The 23642-nt window shown below is 47.0% G+C and overlaps 1 protein-coding gene across 2 annotated transcripts in view; it reads right to left on the reverse strand.

Moving 5' to 3' along the window:
- Nucleotides 1-3490: 3490 nt before the first annotated feature.
- NTF3 (neurotrophin 3) overlaps nt 3491-23642 on the reverse strand; it is a 62226-nt gene continuing 42074 nt past the window's right edge. The window contains exons 1-3 of one of the 2 annotated variants that reach the window (XM_011996269.1): nt 9291-9295; nt 8113-8118; nt 3491-4596 (exon numbers count right to left, since the gene is read on the reverse strand). In XM_011996269.1, coding sequence (XP_011851659.1) covers nt 3802-4575 — 774 coding nt within the window. In that variant the 5' untranslated portion in view covers nt 4576-4596; nt 8113-8118; nt 9291-9295 and the 3' untranslated portion in view covers nt 3491-3801. Of the gene's footprint in view, nt 4597-8112; nt 8119-9290; nt 9296-23642 lie in introns of those variants that run through there. The other variant, XM_011996268.1, reaches the window with a different exon arrangement.

Consider the following 23642-nt stretch of genomic DNA (forward strand, 5'->3'; position numbering starts at 1 on the left):
CAAAGCACATATAAACACACATGTGCTCACACACAACACAGGAAAGGGAACAGCCACAGAAAAGTCCTCAGAAATACCAAATCCTAAAACACCAACACCAGCCTATAGGAAGCATTGTTGAATACAAGAGAGAGACAGAAACTGAGAGACAGAAACACAAGAGCAAAGCCGTGCTATAATTTGCAAGGAGGAAGCAAAACATACATGCACACTCACACTCACACATATGCACATCAGAGAAGCACGTCGGAGGAACTTCTCGCAAAAAATTACGTTTTGCTGCTTAGAAGGGTTAGAAATACCTTCCCTGGTTTGTCAACTGAGGATTAAAGGCCTTGTCAGTAAGACTGGGCCAGTGGTTTGGTTGACGAGACCTGTATAAAGGAAATGCGTAAATGTCACCCTAAGGTCCACCTCCCATAAGGTCCATGATTAATACATGTTAAGTATGACTAATCCTCCACTACGGAGCTTGGAAAGTCCCGCCAAAATTCCAGAATGAGGGGTCCTGCAAACCCTGCAAAAGCTCATCGTCGTCATGATAATCAACACTGAAGGAGGCTTCTCATGTACCAGGAAATGGATGATTTTCTTAGATTGACCAACAATCTTACGAAGTAGGCACTATCCCCACTTTATAGACAAGTAGACAAAGGCTCAGAGAGATTAGGTAATAAGCTCAGGTCACAGTCTGTAAGAGGGGAGAGAATTTTGGAGACTCACATGTGGCTGAAAGGAGTCCCATCAACAGGCAACAGAGCTTCTCACCATAGCATTCATTAAGGAAGTGAAGGTTATCCATCTGGACTCTGCCCCTCTCTGCAATAGAATCTCATGGTGCTGAAAGCCCCAGTTAGGACAAGGGAGTTACTCAAGGTCATGCAGCTATTGGCAATAAAATTGACCCACAACCCATTTTCTCCTGTGCACTCAGGTTCTTCACACTGCAGTACACCTCTGCTTAATGAAGGCCCTGTAAGAAACTAAGCAATAAGGGAAGATAAGGAGAGAGTGGAGTTTTCCAGGAGCCAGATACTAGCCTTCCAAGCCTCTCCTATCTCAGAGATGGCTTTAATCTTCAACTAACCCCAATGGCAAATGTGTACCTTGGATACAAATAGGCCTCCTATCCACCTTGAGAAGGCTCTGCCCTGGGCCCAAAGCTAACACGTTGACTCTGGCAGCATCTGAATAAAGTTACTGACATGGAACTGGGTAATGCCGCATTGCCCTGGCCTTCCGAATGGGTGAAGCTGAGCCATCAGAGGGTCTGCAGCCCAGAGTTCCTTTTGGGAATATTTCTGTCTCATCCCCAAGTCTCTTCTCCTCAGAGCTGCACCTGCCCAGAAGCATGCTGCTCCAGACTTGCTCTGGACAAGCCAGCAAACTCCTTGCATTCCAGGCAGAGCTCAGGACTCAGCTCTACTCTTTAGGGTCAGTGCCTGGCAAGGCTGGGCTCTGGGGTCCTATTACTGAAGACCGTCTCCCTAATCAACCAGACCACCCTCTACCACTCAGAAGTTCCAGAAGAGGACCTTAAGGGCACCTCAACTGTAGGCCTGAGGATAGAAAGGCCATACGATACGCAGGTGAGGTAGCATTTGCTGCAACTCCTCAACAGGTTTCTCCAACTTTCTACAATCCACTGTTACCCAGGGCCATAAAACTGCTTCTTTACGTTCCTGTCTTGCTCCCGCAGTGCTGGCTAAAAAATTGAGACTCAAGCTTTACAGACATGCCTTAGCTGCAGTATCCCTCAGCCTGCTGTTTTAGGGGTGGAGGGCTTACTAGAAGCCCAGGGAAAGGGTCACTTTGAAATGACAAGCTCCTGATAACTAGGCTTGGGCTAGTCATAAGACTCTCCTCGTCCTATCAGCTGGTTTATTGCGTTCTTGATGAAGGCTCAGTGAAACAACAGGACAAAAGTTTCCCACGCAGAGGGCTGTGTTTTTCATATCTCTAGGACTATAATGCCCACTCTGAAATGTGATGCTGCTATGTAGGAGAGGGGAGACTAGTGACGAGGAGTCAAGACTGTGCCATCATTGCCACGTAGATTACAATCTTCACTCTGCCACTTACTTACTAAATGACCATGGGCAAGTTGAACCCACCAGCCTCAGTTTCCTCGCCTGTAAACTGGAGATGATACTGGCTCTCTCAAAGGATTTGTGACAATTAATGGTGGCAGGGTTTGAACATGCCTGGCCCGTGATGGGCACGTGGTCAATTCCTTATTTCCTTCCCCCATATTTTAGGCATCCAGGATCAAGTGCAGTGTCATGATGTTCCTAAGGCCACTGCTATTTGCTGAGTCTAATTCAAAAGTTCATGTCCCATAAAGGACACATTCTATACAGGCGTGTGTTAAGGAGATGTCAGTGCGTAGGCTGCTTGAGGTAAGAGCACACGTGGTCCCTAATGAATGCAGGGCAATCCAGGTTGGGCAGAGGGCGGGGCTTCAGGGCAGTACTGGATTAGCAGACACCTTGTACCTCTGCCAAGATGGGAGATGAGCGTCCTTATGTTCCAGCCCCAAGAGGACGAGCTGCTTCCCAATGGGAAATGGGCGTCAACAAACTCCTCAACGGACATCCCTGGTGTCCCCTCAGTCCTGCCTGCGCATGTCGGGTGACGCCATCCCCACGGTGACCCCTTGGCTGTCATGGGCTCCTGTTGGGACTCAGAAGGCACCAAGAAGGTCCCTTCCATTTGGACGTTTTACATCTCAGGGGGATGGAAGGGAACGGGTGAGGGACTAACATTCTTGAACGCCTGCCCCATGCTAGAAAGTTTCAGGGATTATAACCTGACTCTTCAGGATTCCTCGGACGTAGGCAAGGACCCTTATCTGACTCTGACCCTAGGAAGCACAGGCTCAGAGAATCTCTAAAACCTGGACACGCTCACAGGGGAGGAGCTGGAACTTGAACCCAGGTCCGACTCCAAAGCTCTAGCACTTTCCAACTCTGCTCACAGCTCTAGAAGGGGCTGCCAGAGGAGGAGGGGTGGTCACAGGCTGAAAGTCGGTCATAAGTAAATTTATCCTCTATGTGTAGATTATTCACGATCCATTTCAGTTTGCTTCTGGGTAGTCATGCAACTCTTCTGTTACAAATAGTTAAAAAAAATTCTTTGTGCCTAAAGATGAAACCACTTGCAAAAAGCAAAACAAAAACCAAAGCCAAAAAAAAAAAAATTAAACCCTTGAACAACCCCAAACCCCAAAACAACAAATTGTGCTGCAAAGGAACTTCCAAAACTAAAATTGCCAGGGTTGTTGTTATTGTTCCAGGACCACAACATTGGAGCAAATCATAATTCTAATTTTCCAAACAAATAGCACAGAATCTGATAGAGAGCTTGCTGGCCAGAGCTACACGGTATCATTTTCAGTGGAGGCCATAACAGTTCTTTTAATTCATTAACCCAACATTAAATGTACCAGAAGAGGGATATAACTGTGTTTATACACAACTCTGACATCATCTGATTTTAACAAGTTTACTAAAACGACAGTCATGGCCTTGACAATACTGAATGCAAAATACTGGTGTACACAGATTTTACAGAGTGACTCCTGAGAGCCAGATCACAAAACAAGTTTTAACAGATGGGAGAGGCCTGAGGGAAGGCAAGCACACTGATTTTATTGAGAAAAAAGCTTATATACTGTAGGGTTGCTGAAGTTTAATAAATAAAGGTCAACTTATAATATATAAAAACAATATAAACATTTATATGCTACATGCATATCATATAATTTAAAGTAATAATTTATATATGGGGAGAGATGCCAATTCATGTTCTTCCGATTTTTCTCGACAAGGCACACACACAGGACGTGTCTATCCGTATCCACCGCCAGCCCACGAGTTTATTGTTTTCTGAAGTCAGTGCTCGGACGTAGGTTTGGGACGTTTTGCACTGAGAGTTCCAGTGTTTATCATCAATGCCCCTGCAACCGTTTTTGACTGGCCTGGCTTCCTTACATCGCGTTTCATAAAAATATTGTTTGACGGGAGAGTTGCCCGTTTTGATCTCCCCCAGCACCGTGACCTGGTGTCCCCGAATGTCGATGGCCGATGACTTGTCGGTCACCCACAGACTCTCACTGTCACATACCGAGTACTCCCCTCGGTGACTCTTATGCTCCGCGTACCGTTTCCGCCGTGATGTTCTGTTCGCCACCACGGGGTTGCCCACGTAATCCTCCATGAGGTACAAGGGTGGGGGCTCCAAGGGGGTGCTGTCGCTCAGCAGGACCCGCGGTGAGTTGTAGCGTCTCTGTTGCCGCAGCAGTTCGGTATCCATTGCAATCACTGGCTGGAATTCTGACTTGGCGGGCTCTCCCCGCTCCGGCTCTCGGGGGGCCTCTGCTTTCGGCAGGGTGCTCTGGTAATTTTCCTTAACGTCCACCATCTGCTTGGAGAGCTTGTTTTTCAAAATATCTGCCTGGATCAGCTTAATAATCAGGGAATTGAGCGAGTCTTCTGGCAAACTCCTTTGATCCATGTTGTTACCTTGGATGCCACGGAGATAAGCGAGAAATATCACATAAAACAAGATGGACATCACCTTGTTCACCTGTAAGATCTGAAAGGGAAACACAGGTGTTAAGAGCAGGCCGTGGCAGCTGAGTCTATGTTATTCTGGCACCAGCTACCTAAGGCTGAGTATCCCTGTGGGGCCCGAGAGAGGATCCCGCCCCCCAGGTAAGCAACGCAACTCCCCTCTGGACATTCTGAAGAGGCAATTTCTTTCCCCCACCCCCAGGAAATACTGCAGAATGCACTCCAGGTCTGCTGACTCTGCTTTTTGCACGGGTTGTATTTACATTGGATGTCTGCTTTATCCTGCAGCCTCGACTTGTGGGTGGATGATGTCCTACCGCTTCTTTAAACATCCCTTGAGCCTGCAAAGATGCATGATTCACTCTAGTCTGGCAAAGCATGAAAACTTCAAACCTGAGAATTGTAAGCATGGAGTAATTTCCCTTCAGCAGTAGCAGTGGTGGCCTTGTAATTGTCTCAAGAAAGAGTTCGACTGCTCCCTAGCTGCAGCCCCGGGAACACACTGAGGCTGAGGACTGGTTCAGTGGCCCCCCCATACTGCAATGTCAGATGTGGGGTCGTTCCTGGCCAGGTCGCAGCCGGAGCGGTCTGTTCTCCTGCCCTTGGAAATGAACATGTAGGGTCACTACCCACTCTGCGAGAGGGCCTGCGTTCCAGGGTGCTCTGCCGAGCTTTCTGACAGACACACATCACCAACCGATCTGCTCCATCCCCAGGGACCCTCTCTGCAAAACAGAGCCCTGCCACAGCGCGACTTGCAGAAGACAGAGATGCAGAATAACCACTTCACATAAATGGGCTGGACTTGCCCAGAACAGAAGAGTTATTGTTGATTCACTTTCCTCCTTTAGATTTTTAACATTTCTGCTACAAAATGTTCCTGTTAGTGGTTATGCTCCTTCTAATTCTACTATTTCCTTGTTTAAATGGCATTTCAACCCATCGGCGCCCTCATTCTGTTGCCATAGTAGAAGGTTAACACCGGGCTCCTGAGGAGTCCTGGTGGAATTACAGTGCTGATCTCAAGATACCTTCATTGCTGGTCTCTCCCTCACTAGAGCAAAGAAAGCCCAGATCTTCCGAGGGTTAGCACTGGAAGGAGATGCTCCAGGTGGAGAGGGGCAGCTGAGCTAGTGATCCCCCTGATTCCTCCACCTCCTTGAGATAATCACCCCTTAATTACCATCGCCACCACCTCACCGCCTCCCAGGGTGTACATAATTTCCTATTTAAAGTTCTGTCTAAACATGGAAAATGAAAACTCTTCCCCTGGTTCACCTTTGGTATTTTCGGAAAGACTTCACTAAGTCCAGGGGGAAAATAGAGAGGAAATAAACAAAGCCAACACAAGAAACAGAAGAGCAGTCCTGCTAACCAACACCTATGTCTGAGCCCGCCAGTGCTCCCTCGCTCCCAGGACCCACAGAGAGCCTCTTCCCAGCTTGTCTGAAATACGGCTGGCTCGCTTGTCCCTAGAGGTCAGCAACAGTGACGCACTCTGCTCATACTGCCTCCTCTTGTCACTGTGATAAGGAGACCATCTTCTTTCCATGGGAACTAGTCTTGGGAACAGCTGACCCCTTCAAGGTCAAAGCCAAGAGAGGGATTCTAGCTTTACTGCTCACCCTTAGAGGAAAATGACTCTCAGAAATTGTACTATCCTAGGAAAACGGTTCCTCTACAGCGTAAGGAATCTCCCTCCTATTCTGCACATGAGTGGACATTTTCTTCAATATTACAGGCCCAACAAAATGCAACTTGAACAATACAAAGAATATGGCATACAACTAGGATTACCTTCCCTACTCCCCCAAAAAGAACAATACAGCTGCAATAAAATCATTTAGGACTGACAGTCTATTGAAAAACAATTTATTAAACCTCCCAAAAGCTCAGCCACTGTAAGCTAAGAATACACAGGGTATCTGCTCTTAAGGAAATAAATCAAGTATGGTTAGTGAGGGGAGGTCCCGGGTAGAATAAGAGTCAAGGTACAGATTAGTGAGGTAATGACCAGGGTGAGCTGAGAGGGAGAATGCTGGCTGATGCTGATGGATTGAGGAGGAAAAAGTAAGAGTCTTTATGGGTGGTGGCTAGAATAGGGAACCAAAGTTTATTAGAAGTAGACAAGCCATATAAAGAGGACATCTAATCTTATTCCTTCATCTTATAGATGAGGAAAACCTAAATGCAGTTTAAAGAAGAGGAGAGACCCACAGGAAAGTGAGAGGGGTTCTCTGCACTCCGGCCCTCACCTCCCTTTTCCATGTGATCATTGAGCTCACGGGCCCCTTGCTCCAACCCCATTCACTACTCACTGCTACTTGAATCACGACCCACGTGCACTGCCTCTCGTGTTGAAATTTCACCCATTTTTCAGTGCCTGGTTCCAAAGCTGACTTTTCTACAATGCTCCCCCAAGATCCCAACAGCAGCACCTGCCACCTCCTTGCAACCCCAGCCTGCTCTCCCAGTGGCTGACCATTTCTTTCTTACTTGCCATGATACTTTGTAATAAGTAGTGGGAGTAAGTCATCTGCAGGTTGGTGTTTCTAAACTCTTTAGAAGCCTGTCTTAGAGCCCTAAAGACTTCCTGTGGACTCCATTTCAAGAATCTACTTTTAGCTTTTTTCGTAGAGAGCAAGTCCAAGAATGTTGCCACAGAACTCCCCAAAACACAGAGGTTTGCAGCTGGGAAGGACCCTAGACCATCCCCTCATTTATACAGATAAGGGAACAGAGACCTACACTGGTGGCGAAGTGAGCTGTCTAAGGACTGCTAAACAATGGCAGAGAGTGACGGGGGCATTTGGTTCGTAGGTTCCACAAAAGTCACATGGCTTGTGCACCATCAAAGTTATTGTGAAGGGTAAACAATGAAACCCACATGGAAGCACCCAGCATGGTATCAGGGACAGAGTAAGCACACTAGAAATGTTAGAGAACATGAACCTGAATGGCCTGTGGCCACGGGAGATGGTGCACCCCTGCCCTTGATGCACACGGGCGAGGGACCCAGCGTCTGGAGAGCTCCCTTCTCTACGTCTGGCTCACAGCAATCTGTACCAACACGGTCCCAACAAGGCTTTCCCCCAGATGCCACAGTGCCCGAGTGCTTGGATCTCAGACCACTTACACTGGTTGTGGGAGAAGAAAGGAATATTATGAACTGGAAGCCCAGAGAACAGACAAATGATGAAAGCAAACATGGGCAAGGGTGAGGTGGCGTTTCTGAATACGCTGGGGGCAAGAAGAGATGCATTCTGATCTCTGGTCACTTTTTGGCCACGAGTACCTTCATTTTTCACTCCATGTCTGGGGTGGGAGTCCCCCAGTGGGCCAGTTCTCTGGAGTGGGGAATGGAAACAGGAAGGCAGTGCTAGCTCCACCCAGGCAAGGCACAGCAGTGAGTTCTTCTATTTAGGGGGATGTCTATGCTCTTTCTCTAGGGGTCACTGTCATCTGCAGAGAACTTCATTTAAGCAATTGTCATATTGTGCTATTATTGTTGGTGTGTCTCCTCTTGGACGACAGGGACCGTGTCCTTTCCATCCACACATCCTTGACGCCCAGCACAGGGCTGGACACGCTGCGGAGTTTCGATGTCAATTTACTGAATGAACGCCGGCTGCGATATAGACCTACCCAAGGCAGCGCTTACTGGCTGGAGAGCCTGCATGGGCTTTTGCCAAGCCTGGTTTTGGAAGCCAATCAACTCTGCCTTCTTTTCCCAAAGAAAATACAGGCCCTGGCTCTGAAGTCGGCCATTGTCCCCAGGCTCTTCTTGGCTATAATTAGAAAAAGACCTGTTAAAGACCTCAGTAAACCCCCTCTCTACACTCTCCCCGGTGCCCATTTCCCCTGCTCAGAGTTTTCCAAGATCCTGACCGACGTGCATGTGCGATTTTCCTCACTTAGAAACGCTTTCCCACATATGGTGTTTTCTCAGTCCCTGGAGCAACATTCCTACAAGGTTTCACCATCCCTCCAAATACTCAAAAGAGAGCAATTTCTGATTCCTCCTTTTTGGCTCCGTTAACAGCATCCACAGAGGGTTTGGGGGTATTCAAGAAGCAGCTGACATGGAAAAGGAAGCTGGGGTAGAGAATGGCACAGAATCTGGGCCCCCAGCAACCTGCGTCTGCCCTGTCACATGCAGAGACGGGGCTGCAGCCTTCAGGTTCCGATTCACCTCTCCAGGACCAGCTTCCTTATACAGGAGCACCTCCCGACCATGTACCTAAAGACCCCTCTTGCTGCCCATGTGTGCAGTAAATTTTTAGACTGCTTAGGGGTGAGATCATCCAGAATAAAAATGCAAAGTGCCAGGTACTGGCTTATATAAATCTTAAATCCTGGTAACAACCATCCTGAAGCAGGTGCTATCATATTTCTCATTTTGGATGAGGAAACCAAGGCAAAGAGGGGTTCCACAACTAGCTAACAAGCAGCAGAGCCAGGATTTGCACCTTCTGGCTCTAGAGCTCATGTTATTAATGATGACACTCTGCTGCCTCTCTGTCCATCCCTGCTCTCAAACATTCTAGAGAGTTTACTTCCAGAGGAAGCCCAAGCTCCAAGCCTGGAGCCAGGACGGCTGCTGTCAGCAGGCTGTGCCCTTCCCCAAGAAGCCTCAGCTCTAAGCAGAGTTTGCAGAGATTTGAGGCCATCACTCCTATGTCCTTCTCCCCATATTCCCTACGAAAGCACCCGCACAAAAGTAAACACAATCCAATTCCCTCCTGGGCCTGACGGTCTTCAGTGCAGCCCATCTGCAGGTCACCTGTGCCTGCAGAGGCCCTGTGTTGTAGTGGACAGAACACGGAGTGCACCATCTCACATCCAGGGTTTAAGACCAGCACGGAAAATCTGGGCGACTTACAAAGAAAGCAGAAAGGCTCTGTTTTAGCTTTCCTCAGAGAGGAGAAATGAGAGCAGAGGTGAAAGCAGTGTTTAATTTGCCAAATTTTTAATATGCAAATTCAAGAGATTTCATTATTTCTGGTATAACCATATCCTCTGGAGGCAAATTCATTCTCTGGCTGGGGTCAAAGAGGACGCTGGCCAGCTGTGTCCAGAAGGGTCTGACTCTGGAGAATTTCTTCGGCTACGACATGGTCTCTGACTAATGCTACGGGCTCAGGAGACATCCTGCCAGATAACCCTAATGTCTTGTTCAGGGACTGGAAAGGCAGAGAGGTGGGAAAGTGATAGATTTAAAGTAGCATGACAAAAGGGAAAGGAATGTGGTGGAAATATTAAACTAAGGCCATATATAAAAGACTGGCTATGCTTGTTCCCCAAATCTTAATTGCAAAATTAATTCACACTGGCTTTGTTCTGAACATAGGTCTTGAGGCCTCAAAATTAGTCAATGGGGCCACACGAAGATGTTCTGACCCATGGCAAAGCTGGGAGCTGGGAGAGAGAGAGCCTGGTGGAGCCTCCACTGGGGATTGGTCTGGTTTTGGTTAATCTCTTTATTAATGATCCGGAAGCAGGAGGGAGGAAAAAGTGGCAGATTAATTAAAATGCACAGATGACGCTCAAAGGGAAGGTGCTGCAGACACCAGTGAGGACAGACCAATTAGGCTGAAGCACCCGTGGGGGTTGGCAACCTGGAAATAGCATAATTAGATTCAAACTAAAACATGTAGGTTAACTCACCGGGGGCACGGTGGATCCAAAACCAACAAGGGAGGGAAATTCTTGGAAGGGGATGAAGGGGGGGGGGGCGACTTGGAATTGCTACAAGGAGTAAATGAGAAATGAGCTCACATGAATAAAGCTGTGTGGGTTTCCACGGCACCTTCTTCCCTGCTAGCTCTGCGTCCTCCACCTCATTCACTTCAGCACCTCTCAGGTAGTGGCAACCATGAAACTCCCTGTCTTATGGAGCACAAAAAAGACATAAATTGAGGAACAGAGCCAAGATCACAAAGCAGGCCAGAGACGGTCCCCAAAACCTGCTGACGCGCATGCTCTAAAGTCACGGAAAACCAGAAGCAATCAGGGAGCTAGAGGAGAAACAGCTACTCTCTCTGTTGGTAATTGGTGAGGCCTCATGAGACAATCCTTGAACTCTGAACAGGTCTGCATCTATGTAGTGTCAAACCAGGTGAGAGAAGGGGCAGATGTGGATTCCTATCCTGTTCTTTAAGATACCTAATTCTACTGTTGTTCCTCTCCTTAAAACTTAGTACTTAAAACTCAGGGCTCTGAAACTGACTAACACACATGGTCAATCCTCGGCCCAAGATCTGAAATAGGACAAGGCCCTCAGTTTTCAGGAGATGCTGGCTTCTCAGCAGAAATGAGACAAGACACACAGTCAACAGTGAAGGCATACTCTAGGATAAAATAAAATAAAACAGAGAACCTCAGAAGGTTGACTCGCCTCCCTAAGAAAGGAAGTAAGGAAACTGGTCCTTTCGAAGGCCGGAAAGTGAGGAACAGGGACCCCTGAACAGACAAGGAACCTATATCCCAAAAGAAAGCCAAGTGGACTGAGATGGAGGTAGGAAGCTGTGAGTTTCCTTTGCACAGCTGTCAGGAGAGGAATTTCACATTGTTTAAAGCATAGCCTCCTCTGGCCCCGGGCTGTGAAAGATGGAAGGCATGGCACACGTCAAAACAGTGTGCACCAGCCGCTCCAGGGAGGAAGGTACGACAGTTATTCCCCAGGCCAAGGAAGCCTCTGGCTTAGCCCCGTCTTGGCAAAGAGAGATCTTAAAGGAGCTTGGTATGCCGACACAAGCCCCAGGAAACTCAGGTTTACTTTATCCTTTGCATATCACAAACTCCCATGTCATGGAGGGTGGACTAAGAAGGGTCTTCAGAGAAAATCTGAGTCAATCTGGCTACTAGCCATCATGGTGTTATCCTGCATTTAGTCATCTTTGTTTTGGTAATTCACATTCATCCACCGCTGTGCATACAGGTGTGCATGCATGGGTTGATGGGCCTACACACACACACACACACACACACACACACACACCATGTAACTACCTGAGGTGAGGATGGACTCTAGTTGAACTATTTTCAAAGTTTTGAATTTTGAAAAATTTGAAACTATTTTCAAATTATGGAATCATTTAATGTTCAGAAACATTTCAATTTTGGTATCATTTTCTGTGTCTGGATTACTCCAATCTGTAAGTGTGAAAACACACAAGGGGAAGTTGCTTCAGCCACATAGACAGCTGAAAGTGCAGCTGGCATTAAATAATAACTTTGGCCTCAGAGAATAGCTGCCCACGTCAACGTTTTTGTTTTAAATTTATGATTATGTTCAAGTTGAGTTTATGGTCAAGCGTACACGTTGTCTGCAAAATGCTATACAACAGTAAATGATACCATTACAAGGTAGGGGCTGCTGAGTAATTGATTTTCAATAATTATAATTAATAATAATGATGACAATGATGAAAGTATTTATCTTATCCACCCAGACAAGCATGAGTCTCCAAATGGCAGAAGAAATAAGTTGGCTTCCTCTTGAGGGTTGGAGGCCAAGGGAAATCCCAAAGCATCCCTTCCATTCAATTCTTACTCTTCCAAACCAAGACCACAGCTGGCTTGGCAATGGCCAAAACTTTTTTGTGTGCATCAACCATAGCAGCAAGTCCGCGATAAACTCAAACCATACTGGTTTGGCCCCCAGAGGACTTGGCTGCAGAAAGTGTGGTCAGATGGCAGGCTGACTCCTCTAGACTTGGCCATCAGGCCTGTGTCAAATATGGCCCCTCATGTCTCCCTGCTGCCACACAGCCAACTGCCTTTCACAAGGATGAGGAGTATTGACTGGTGGTCTGCAGCTGTATTGATTGCTGGTCTGGTCTGGATCCCTTGTCTGGAAAACCATGGTGTCCGAAGACTGTGACAGCTGGGGCTGTCTTTTGCTTCTCCAGGTGTCTCTCCCCTCTGTTCCCTGTGACCGTCATCATGCTTCTGAGTACTTTTACAGACTAGGGAACTGAGGCAGAAGAAGCATGTGTCTGGTGCTTTTCTGAGTCTCTTCTCACCCACTCATGTAGTGATGCGGGGATGTGCACACAGGAAGAAAACCAATCTTCCATCAAAACTGGAGTGTGTGATAGACACTTAACAAACACAATGACTCCAACCCAAAACACTCCAGTGACTCTTTCTGGGCAGCTGGGCAAGACTGAAAAACCAACCCAGAGCTTGTCCTCTGAAAGCAATTTTGGCACAAACACTCTGAACCCCAGGCTGTCTTTAATCACAGATGCAAGTCATAATAATCGCTTGTAAGAACAGCTCACATTTATTGAGCCTCACCATATGCTAGACTGTGTGGAACACTTCACAGGGATGATCTCAATTAATCCTTGTGGATACGATTATTGTCCCCACTTTTCAGCCGAGGAAACTGAGGCTCAGAAGGATTAAGTACTTTTTCTCAAGATGAGACATCAATTGAGAGACAGAGCCCGGGAACAGACCCCTGTCTCTGTGATCCCACAGGCCTAACTCTTAGCTGATATTGCAGAAGATCTCTCAATTCACTCCAACGTCTAAGGCACCCGCCACTTCATTGCAGTGAACTAGGTAGCAAGCAGCATGCTGGTATATTAATGTTTCTTTCTTTGTAGAGTAAGAGACATTCAAGACAGATCCTCTGAAACATAAAGGGGAAATTTCCAGTTTAAGGCTTGCCTCACCGATTCACAGTAACTGAAGAGCATATGTATGTGATCCGGGGCTAGTGGAATCAGTTTTTTATGGTTTACTTTCTCCAAATGTAAAGTATTCCTTTCCTCTTCTCTTAGTTGATGGTAAAAAACAACCAGGAACCCAAAGATTCATTTTAAAAAAATGGCTGGAGCGTTGAAGGTGGGACAGATTTCTGATTCTTTTGTTTTCACAGATTGCAGCATATTTGTAGCTGATGATGAGAAACAAAATAATGTAGGCTCTTGGCACATCCCCTGTTTTGATCTGTTAATAAAAACCAACTCTGCCACAAATGAGCTTTGTGGCTAAGGGAGAATCACCGTGCATCTTGGGGGCTCAGTTCCTGAGCAGTGTTTCTTCACAGGGGTGCTACTTGGATTTTGAACAGGACAGTTTTTTTATTGTTCAGTTTTATCCCCCATGCATGCAACTCACGCCCACACCTACTAAATATCAATCGTGACCCCAGTCATGGTGACAACTGAAAAAAAGGACTCACACCTTTCCACATGCCGTCTGCAGAGACCCCTCAGTTATGAATCATATAACATGATGCTGGGGTGTTAATTGTTCTATGATCACTGGCCCTTTTACAACGTAATCAATGTTAAGGAATCCTTCTGCTAAAACACCACACATGTGCCCATAAATAAATAATATTGCAAACAATTTCAAGGTGATTCAAAGAGTCCGTAAAAATCATCCTAGTGTCCCACAGATTTTAGGTTTAGAATTCCTGAACTAAAGTATTTCAAAGGTTCTTTCTAGTTGACATACCCTATGCTTCTATTATCCTGTACCAGCCCTGAGTCATTTCTTCTCCAGACCAAATAGGGAAGAAATTATTATTATCAGCCAAATTTTCTGGTCCTCTTTGTTTCTCTGTGTCCCTGTGAAGCCAAGGTGCCAGCAACTGGCATCCAACTCTATTAGGATTGTGGTACAATGGAAAGGCTATGGGGGGAAAGTGACTTGCCCAAAAGCCAATCAATCAATCAATCAATCAATCAATCAATCCATCAGTACAAGAGCCGGAACCAAGCCCAGCCCTCCAAATGACCAGCCCTACGCTGCTCATCCACATCCACACACAGAGTAGTCAGTGTATTTAAGGACACATGGAGGGAAGCCTGCCCACACCTATCAATAGGGCTTCCTGGGGGAGGCACAGGGGTCCCAGGTGAGCCTGTCCAACACAGCATGTCTGACACTATGTGTGAGAGGCCTGAGGCCCCAGCAGCCCTACTCAGCCCATGGAGGCAGCCCACGGAGGCAGACTCTTTCCCTTCTTCCTTTCACAAGTGTCTGTGTAACACCATCTATTGGCGTCCACCTTCCTTATGGACACCAGGAATCAGAGCATTTTCCTTTCTGTCCATAAACCTGCCATCACTCTGGGTGACTTCACCTCCAACCTGATGGCTTTTTCATTCCTTGGTCTCCCTGTTCCTGCACATCCTCAAGACCTGTGTTCTCCATGATGTTTGAAAAGGCAAATGCGATTCCTCAAAGACCTAAGCGATTCTTCAAAGACCCAAAAACAGAAATACCATTCGACCCAGCAATCTCATTACTGGGTATATACCCAAAGGATGATAAATCATTCTCTCATAAAGACACAGATGCACACATATGTTCACTGCAGCACTACTCACAATAGCGAAGACATAGAATCAACCTAAATGCCCATCAATAAGAGACTACAGGGGATGAGGTGTCATCTTGTAATGGCACCAAGGTCATTCCATTAAATTTGCTCAAAAGGGCCTGATTCAGTACCTGGATGAGGAATCTACAGTGGATCTCCAGGATGATTACTGGGTTTACCAACTACTCGGGGCTGGAACCCTGAAGAACATGGAAGTGCCCTGGCACTGTTGGTCTCCTGAAGGCGTGTGCCAGCAGAGGGTCTGCAAGCCCCATGGGTCTGACTGCAAAGTGGCGAAGCAGAGAGGCGAAGCCACCCACTGCTCATGGAGACTTCAGGTAAGTGGGTCAATGAGTGCTAGAGAGAGACAGGTAGAGACAGAGAGAGTCACAGGCAGACACAGAGAGAGACTGGGAGAGAGAGAGACAGATACAGCGATACAGAGACAGAGAGAGGCTGGGACAGAGACAGAAAGAGACAGAGACTGAGGGAGAGGGAGACAGAGATGGAGGGACAGAGAACAAAGACAGAGACACAGAAAGGATAAAAAGAGAAAGAGACAGAGATATAGAGACTGAGAGAGAGAAACAAAAGAGACATAAAGACAGAGAGAGAGATGGAGACAGAGAAACAGAGATAGGGAGAGAGGGAGACAAAGATACAGAGCCAAGAGAGAGGGAGACAGAAACAGAGATGCAGGGAGACCGAAAAATAGAAACTCACAGAGAGAAAGACAGAGGGAGAGACAGAGAGATAAAGAGAAAGGAGGAGAGATAGATACAGAGATTGAGAAAAAAAGGCGATACAGAGTGAGAAACAGACAGAGAGAGGGAGGCAGAGAGACAGAGAAGACAGGAGAGAGACAGGGAGTGAGGGAGACAGAGAGAGAGACAGTGAGTTGGGAGGAAGAGAGAGATACAGTGAAAAGGGGGGTCTCTTATTGAACAGGGGGTTTCAGCTGAGCCCAAGACTCTGGGCGGTGGCTCTTCTACCTGGTTGGGGAAAACTGGAAAGGTGGCAGAGAAGGCCCCTCTGAAGCCAGCATTGCTGTGGGTCCAGAGGACATGTGCACTTCCATTCACATTAGAGACCACTCACCCTGCCACCATCCCCAAAGCCAGTGACCTCCCTGCACTAACCTACATTTCTTTCTACTGCCAGGGAAGTGAACATGCGGGTGCTGTAGATGCAGCAGGTGGCCAAGTCCCAGCACCACGGGAAAGACGAAGGCATGGGCACTCCGTGTCACAGAGCACTTCCTGGCTCAGGAAGAGGCTCTCAGAACAGGCCGTGATCACACAGGCCACCTGTGCCCCGTCCCAAGATGGGTGGCAGTGCCTGGCACCCCGGCCAACACAGGCTGGGACAGGAGGGCTACAAGCAACAAGCCAGTACCCGTCTTGTGGGAAACAAGTCAGGTAGTGTGTGTGTGTGCCTGTGTGTGTGTGCGCGCGCACATGCATGCGCACACACACACGTCTATGCGTGTCTGTGTGTATGTGTTGTATGTCTCTATGTGCGTTTCTGTGTATGACTGCGGATGTGTCTGTGTGTAGTAGGTGTATGCGTGCATGTATGCCTGTGAGTGTGTCTGTCTCTGCGTGTGTGTTGTGTGCATATCTATATGTTGTGTGTGGTGTCTGTGTATGCCTGTGAGTGTGTGTGTGTGTGTGTCTCTGTGTGTGTGTGTTGTGTGCATATCTATATATTGTGTGTGGTGTCTGTGTAAGCCTGTGGGTGTGTCTGTGTGTTGCGTATGTGTATGCATGTGTGCTGTCTGTGTATGTATGTGCTTGTGTGTGCATGTGCATGTGTGTAGTATGCATGTGTGTGTGTCTGTATGCATGCGGTGTATATGTCCAGGTGTAAGTGTGTCTCTGTATCGTGTGCATATGTGTGTGGTGTTATTCTGTGTGTGTGGTGTGTGTGTGGCGTTATTCTGCTTGTACGGTGTATGTCTATATGTGTGTGTGTGTGTGTATTCTGTGAGTATATCTGTGTATCTGTGGTGTGTGTATGTGTGTGTATGTCTGTGTCTGTATGTGTGTGCAGTGTTATTCTGTGTGGTGCGTGTATGCATGTGTGTGTGCATATATGTATTCTGTGAGTGGGTCTGTGTGTGTGCATGTGTGTGTGGTATTCTGGGTGTCTGTGTGGTATGACTGTGTGCATGTGTTATGTTATTGTGTGTGATTTATGTCTGTATGCATGTGTGCATGTGTGTGGTGTTATTCTGCGTGTGTGGTGTATGTCTGTGTGTGCCCATGTGTGTGTGGCACTATTCTGTGTGCCTGTGGTGTGTGTATGTGCATGTGTGTGTGGTGTTGTGTGTGTGGTGTGTGTGCGTGTGTGTGGTGTTATTCTGTGTGTGTGTGCATGTGTGCAGTGTTATTCTGTTTGTATGTGCATGTGTGTGGTGTTATTCTGTGTGTGTCTGTGCTGCGTGTATGTCTGTGCATGTGTGCATGTGGGTGTGGTGTTATTCTGTGTGCCTCTGTTTGGTGTGTGTGTCTGCATGTGTATGTACATGTGTGCGTGGTGTGCTGGGCGAGGGATGCTGAGAAGGGGAGACGCCAAAAAGCTGAAGGGATCAAGAGCCTGCATCTACTCCCAGCCTCCCCTTTGGCCACTGTGAGTCCCTGGACAAGTCTGTTTTTCAGTCCCAGCCCGGCATCAAATTGCTTCTCTAGCAAGGGCAGGAACCGGAGTAAATCATCCGGAGACCATCCTGGTGTTAGCAGCCTGCTGTCGTCCACAGGGGTCTAAAGCCAGGCAGGGCTCTCGCTCTCTGCGTCCCTTTCAGCACAGAGGAGCGAGTCGGCTCTGTGGGTCCTCCTTACCCACCGCCCACACCCCCAGTGTGGTGCATGTGGAGTCAGGCACAGGGCTCCAGTGGCCTTCCTGGGTCCCCATGAACTGGAAACATGTGAGGACAGGCAGGGGAGAAGCCGTGAGATGGAAGGAGAAACTCTGGGTCAAGTTTGCATTTCTCATTATTTCTCCAACCCTTCTCAAATTCCTTTTGTTTAGAAACCTCCTTGAGTTTCTGAAGGCTTCCCCCTCCCCCACCCCACCCCCTGAAAATCTCTAGGAGCTCCTCCAGCCTGTAACCCTTCCGGATAACACGTTCCATATGTCGGTCACTCTTGGCATGAAACGTTTGCACTCACTTTTCTGGTCACCTCCTCCGTGGTCTCCCCACATTGCCTCTCTCCAGAGTGACCCCGCCAACCTCCTCTGTAGTAGCCCTCTGTTCAAGCAGCAGGGACTGGGATCAGGTTGGAGGGTCCTTTGGTCTCCCTCCTTGGTCCACTCCCATGCAATATTCCTGCAGGTTCGCCTCCCGAGTGCCCCAGAGTGCTCCTGCCTTTGCTCCAGCCCGCCCGCCGCCAACAGCTGCAGGGAGACCCTCCTTTAAGCACTGGGGCTAATTGAGCAGGGCTCTGACTGAGCTTGCCACATTATTTGCTTAGAGCAAGCTTTTACAGCAAGGCAACACAGCGTTCTATTGTCTTCCTTTCCCACCCAGCTCCCCCTCCTGCCGAGGCTACCCACTGTGGTAAATAAAGGCCGGTGGGATTTTTTTTCCACCCTAACTTCCAATGCTCCCTTTGCGAATGCAAATGCAAACAGACATTCTAGCCTTCTTTGCTTGACCCTCGCCCCAGGCGCCACCCCCTCCACCCTCCTGATGCATCTTTTGATGACTGAATTTGATGCTGGAAAACCACACAGAGCACAACCCCATGCAAGGTTTTGTGGGTTTCCCGAAAGAGGAAAAAGGTGGCGTTCAACAGCTCTGGAGGGGCTGCACAGGAAGCGATGAAGATGACTTTGAATAGATCAAGGAAGCCTGAGAGCTGCTATAGTTCTTCTTCCTTGAGAGCACAGGAGTCCTTAAAGGCCTCAGACTCCCAGGAATGCTCTGGGGATCAAACAAAGGCCGCCTTGAAACAGGTAGTGAGGCAAGCCCACAGCCTAACACTGAAGTTAGGAACAAGTGGGAAAACGTGAGGCCTGGAGACCAGCCTGAGAGCATCAAGGCTTTCAAAAAAGACACAGAGCGCCCTGTCCAGGACATACATGGCTGAGCCATCAGCTATCTTGAAGGATGGAAGGATGAGAGATTGAACACTTAATCTGTGCCAAGGACTGAAATGTAAAACTTACATCTCCAGCTTTTTGGGGAGAGATGGAGTTAGGAAAACTATAAAGAGAGGCTTTTGCTATGTTAAAGCCAGGAAATCCAGGGCATAGAGTAGGTGAGGGTTGGGCTCAAAGTTGTTACTGCTAGATGTAAAACTACAAGCAGATTCTCTGCTTCCCGACTCCTGATCCCACAGTCTTCCTAACGGATAGCCTTCTCTATTTTCCAAGTCCTAGAGCCCAGCAGGGTGGGCCACATGCCTGTGATCACCAAGTAAGTGGAGTTCCTTCATCCGGCTGTAAACCTAAGGGAGAGCCCTCGTATCTACAAAATGCAGACCACGCTTGATCAGCATCTGTTAGACACTCTAACAGTATCTGTGATGCACCGGTTTACACAACATAGATCGTTTCCAAAGTGGAACCACCTCTGGCTGCAAGAATGTCCTCTTGACTAGGGAGACGGACGGATCCATTACTGGCCCAAGTTCTGCATCCACTTCTTTCTAATTCTAACCAGAGGGAAGCTTCACCAGCCTCACCCACTATCTCCTCTCTCCGGCAAATCTTGGCTCTATTTAGCCTATAGATGGATTGTGTTCTGGAGATGAAACAAGTGAGGCAAAATTGTATCTAAAACAATCCTCTTTCAACAAGACTGGTATTAAGAAAATGACAATAACGAAGGAAAATATATTTGATGATGAGTTTGGATGATGCACGAGGGCTCATGAGACAACTAAAGGAATGTAATTGAGGTCTCTGACTTCAGAAGGTCCGAGTGTTCTGATGGGCTTGGCAAGGAACCCTGCAATTGGCACAAACGAATGGATTAACACGGAGGATCCACTGGAATCCATTCTGCAGAAATGTGCCCTGACATTGTGCTGGGCATATAGAGTAGGGGACAACGAGGACCTGATGAGCTGAAATAGAAAGAGATTAGAGCCCTCCTAAGAGGCAACAGCCGAGCTCCTCTGCAAAATGTTAGAGTCGTTTATTTGGAGATTTATTTCAATTTGCTACTAACAATGCTGTAATGTTTCTAGACGTGCAGTCTAAATGGCCACATTCAAACCGGGTTTAATAGAGGAAACTCCAAAAAGTTCCTTCAAGACCTGAGGGTCTGTGATCCTAAGCTGGTGTTGAAAAGGCTAAATGCTGCCCCACAGGGAGGCCTGTCGGGCCACAGGCCTGTGTAAGCCACGAGTGACCCTCACCACAATGGAAGTGAGTCACATGGCTGCTGGGGCGGGGATCCCTGCCGACTGTAGTCAGACGGAAGGGTCTGGACATTCTTTTTATGCTGGCAATGGTTCAGAATGTGAAACTTTTGATCCTACAACATGATACATTTTAATTCCTCCTGGTGATGTTAATAATGCAGTTGGGGGATGCCACACGAACAGAATTTACAATGCACGGACGCTTCCAAGCACAAGGAGGAAGTAATAACTGTAGTCTTGCAGGTGGGCCTCAGTTTGCCTCTATTTAGGCTTCTGAAAATCATGGAAGGCAAATCAATTTTTGTGAATTGAATTGCATTTGAAAGATACTAGGAGTGTTTGCAATGAAAAGATCTTATTGTGGATTCCTATGGAAAGCAGTAAATAGCCACTTTTCAATTAAAAACACATCTGATATAAGGCTAGTTTTAGCTTAAAGCACAGTAAACCTTTAAATGTACAGCAACTATGGTGTAAATACATTCCCATTTTATGATGAACACATGTGCTTTGAGACTAAAGCAGTCACCAAGGGAGTAAGGCTTACTCTTCCATTCGCTCTTCCAGTATTTGGGTGTCCTGTTAATGTGCAGTATGTCCTACAGCTAATGCCCCAGAAAGCGAGAAATCTGGAATAAGAAGCAGGAGAATGTCTCTGCTGGAAGTTCCCATTTTTGCCCTCCCGTGTCCTAAACAACAGCATCCTAAATTCTCATTATATGTGATACTTCCATCTTCTCAAGCATCCTAAGAAAGAAAGAAATGGAGGGAAGAGAGGCAAGCAGAAATCACACACTCCTGAAGGCTCACGAATAATTATAGCATCAATAGTGATGATAACTACCTCTGTCAGTACTTACTCTCCGGCAAGAACTGTGCTGAGAACCCTGCAATCACAACCCGACTTCATTCTACCATAAAACCCTGTGAGGCAGATCCTGCAGTTCACAACTTACCTGAACCCTGCATATCACCTCACACCCTCTGTAAGATCTGAGCGAACATCCAATGATGAAACCTGGTAATATTTCCACTGCAAAATTATATTCACTGAAGTGAAACCAAGACCAGCTCAATTCAGGTTAGGCTTTACAGCCAAATGAATTTGCTGTCACTTTAAGAAACGACTCTGGGTTTTCAGGGCTTTTTGGGTTTTAGAATTATAAAGAAGAGACTGGCGATGTGTATTATTCTATTTCGTAAATAAGGGTAGCCTGCTTGAGATCACACCATGGCAATACTATAGCTCAGCTTAGCAGAGCGAGCTGGGATTCAAACCCAGGCATGTCTGATTCTAAAACCCATGTTTTCAAACACTAGGGCCATGCTGCTCATATTCCCCACCCCGGGGAAACTAGAGAATAAAAACTCTCTACAGTTTTCTGAGAAGGCCCAATTAAACCGTGATTACATACACCCTTTTTTATGTTTATTTTTGCCTTAAATAATTTTTCCTAGAGAGATGATTTTTCCTTATTATAAAAGTAATATGATGAACTTGTTGAAGAAAAATTTAAAAATACAAAAATATATCGTCTATCGGCTCCCACAGGTATCATTATGGAATATTTGTGCCCAACCTTTTAAAAATATATCAAAAATTTCTATGCATTATAGTCGAGATGGTTTAATATACATCATTCTGGAACTTTCTTATTTCACTTACTATTACAATCTAGGCTTTCTCCCCTTGTATTACAATTCTACCTAAACAAAATCCTGATGGCCACATAATATTCCATCACATTCCTTTGCCATAATTTACTGGATGACACCCCCTTGTTGGACATTTACTATGTTGAATCCTCTGCTCCCATAAACGATGCTGCAATAAGTATCTCCATGTGCGAAGCTTACTATGGGTGTGCTATTCTCACGGTCCACCACTCCAGCCACTTCCTTACGCTCTGGCCACATCTGCCCTGTGCAGCCCCAACCTCAGATCAGTTTATACATCTATTCTCCCAGCAGACACGCAGGCTGCTAAAGACGGGGAAACGTGGCCTATGAACTATTTGGTGCCCAGCAAATTGATGTTCTCAAGGGCTGTCTGCTCAGCCCTTACTGTAGATCAACAATTGGCTCTTTTTCTCATTTTAGGTCTTCCCTCCCCTCACAGCAGCTCCTATCTCCTCAAGCCTCTTGGAACATCATACAGAGAATCCTGCCTCCTGCTGCACAGAGTCCTTCAGGTAGGAGCTCCCTCAGCTGTCTGACTCCACCTGCAAATCTCCTTAGATGTATTCTCTTAAGGTGACCAGATACTTTATCACCTAAACTTTCAAAAGTGAAAAGGGGTGTAAGCAATAATTTTGCATGGTAGGACTGCCCTGGGTCAACCAGGAAGTGCGATTGCTGTGAGTATAACCAAAATTTTCTCTGAGTGGCAGGGCTGACCCTATCATACCCGCTCTCTAGCAGGCCCTGTACCAACACTCTGGGCCCCACACCCATTTCCTCAGAGGCCTTCTTCCATCAGGGCCTCCATCCCAGATGTATTTTCTCTTTCTTTTATTTTATTTTGTTTTTCTTTTCTTATCTTTTTTCCTTTCCTTTTCTTTCTTTCTTTCTTTCTTTCTTTCTTTCTTTCTTTCTTTCTTTCTTTCTTTCTTTCTTTCTCTCTCTCTTTCTCTTTCTTTTCTTTTTTTTTTTTTATGAGGCAGAGTCTCATTCTGTCACTCAGTCTAGAGTGCAGGGGCATAATCACAGCTCACTGCAGCCCTGACCTCCTGGGCTCAGGTGATGCCTCCCACCTCAGCCTTCCAAGTAGCTGGGACCCCAGGAACGCACCACAAACCCAGTTAATTTTTTATATTTTTTGTAGAGATGGGGTTTTGCCATGTTGCACAGGTTGGTCTCAAACTCCTGGGCTCAAGCGATCCTCCCGCCGAAACCTCCCAAAGTGCTGAGATTACAGGTGTGAGCCACCGCGCCTGGCCCAGACATATTTTCAACCTACCCCTCCTTAAAGGTTTTCCTTCCTCTGTAGATAGTGTTCAGATGTTGCCAGTATTAGAGAAATAAAATAAAATAGTTGTCCTTTAATTTTGTAATTATCTGATCCCAGCCACATGCTGTCTTCCAGAGAGCAGCATTCCCTATGTCCAGCATCACCACCTGCACCAGGTCCCTAAAGAAACAGCCCCACCTAGAATACCATTCCTCATTTCAAAGTCAGGCAGGTGTGCCACAGCCCCTCCTCCCTCGTGCTCTCTGAATCACTGGACACCCCGATCCCTCCTCCAGACGGCACCTCTCCTGGTCTTCCTACTGCCACCACCAGCACTTCCCTTGCATTCTTTCCATATTCTTCTCTGACATTCTGCTATCCCTTCTCATCTGAGGATA

This window comes from Mandrillus leucophaeus, unplaced genomic scaffold, assembly GCF_000951045.1.
Source record: "Mandrillus leucophaeus isolate KB7577 unplaced genomic scaffold, Mleu.le_1.0 Scaffold508, whole genome shotgun sequence".
Lineage (NCBI taxonomy): Eukaryota > Metazoa > Chordata > Mammalia > Primates > Cercopithecidae > Mandrillus > Mandrillus leucophaeus.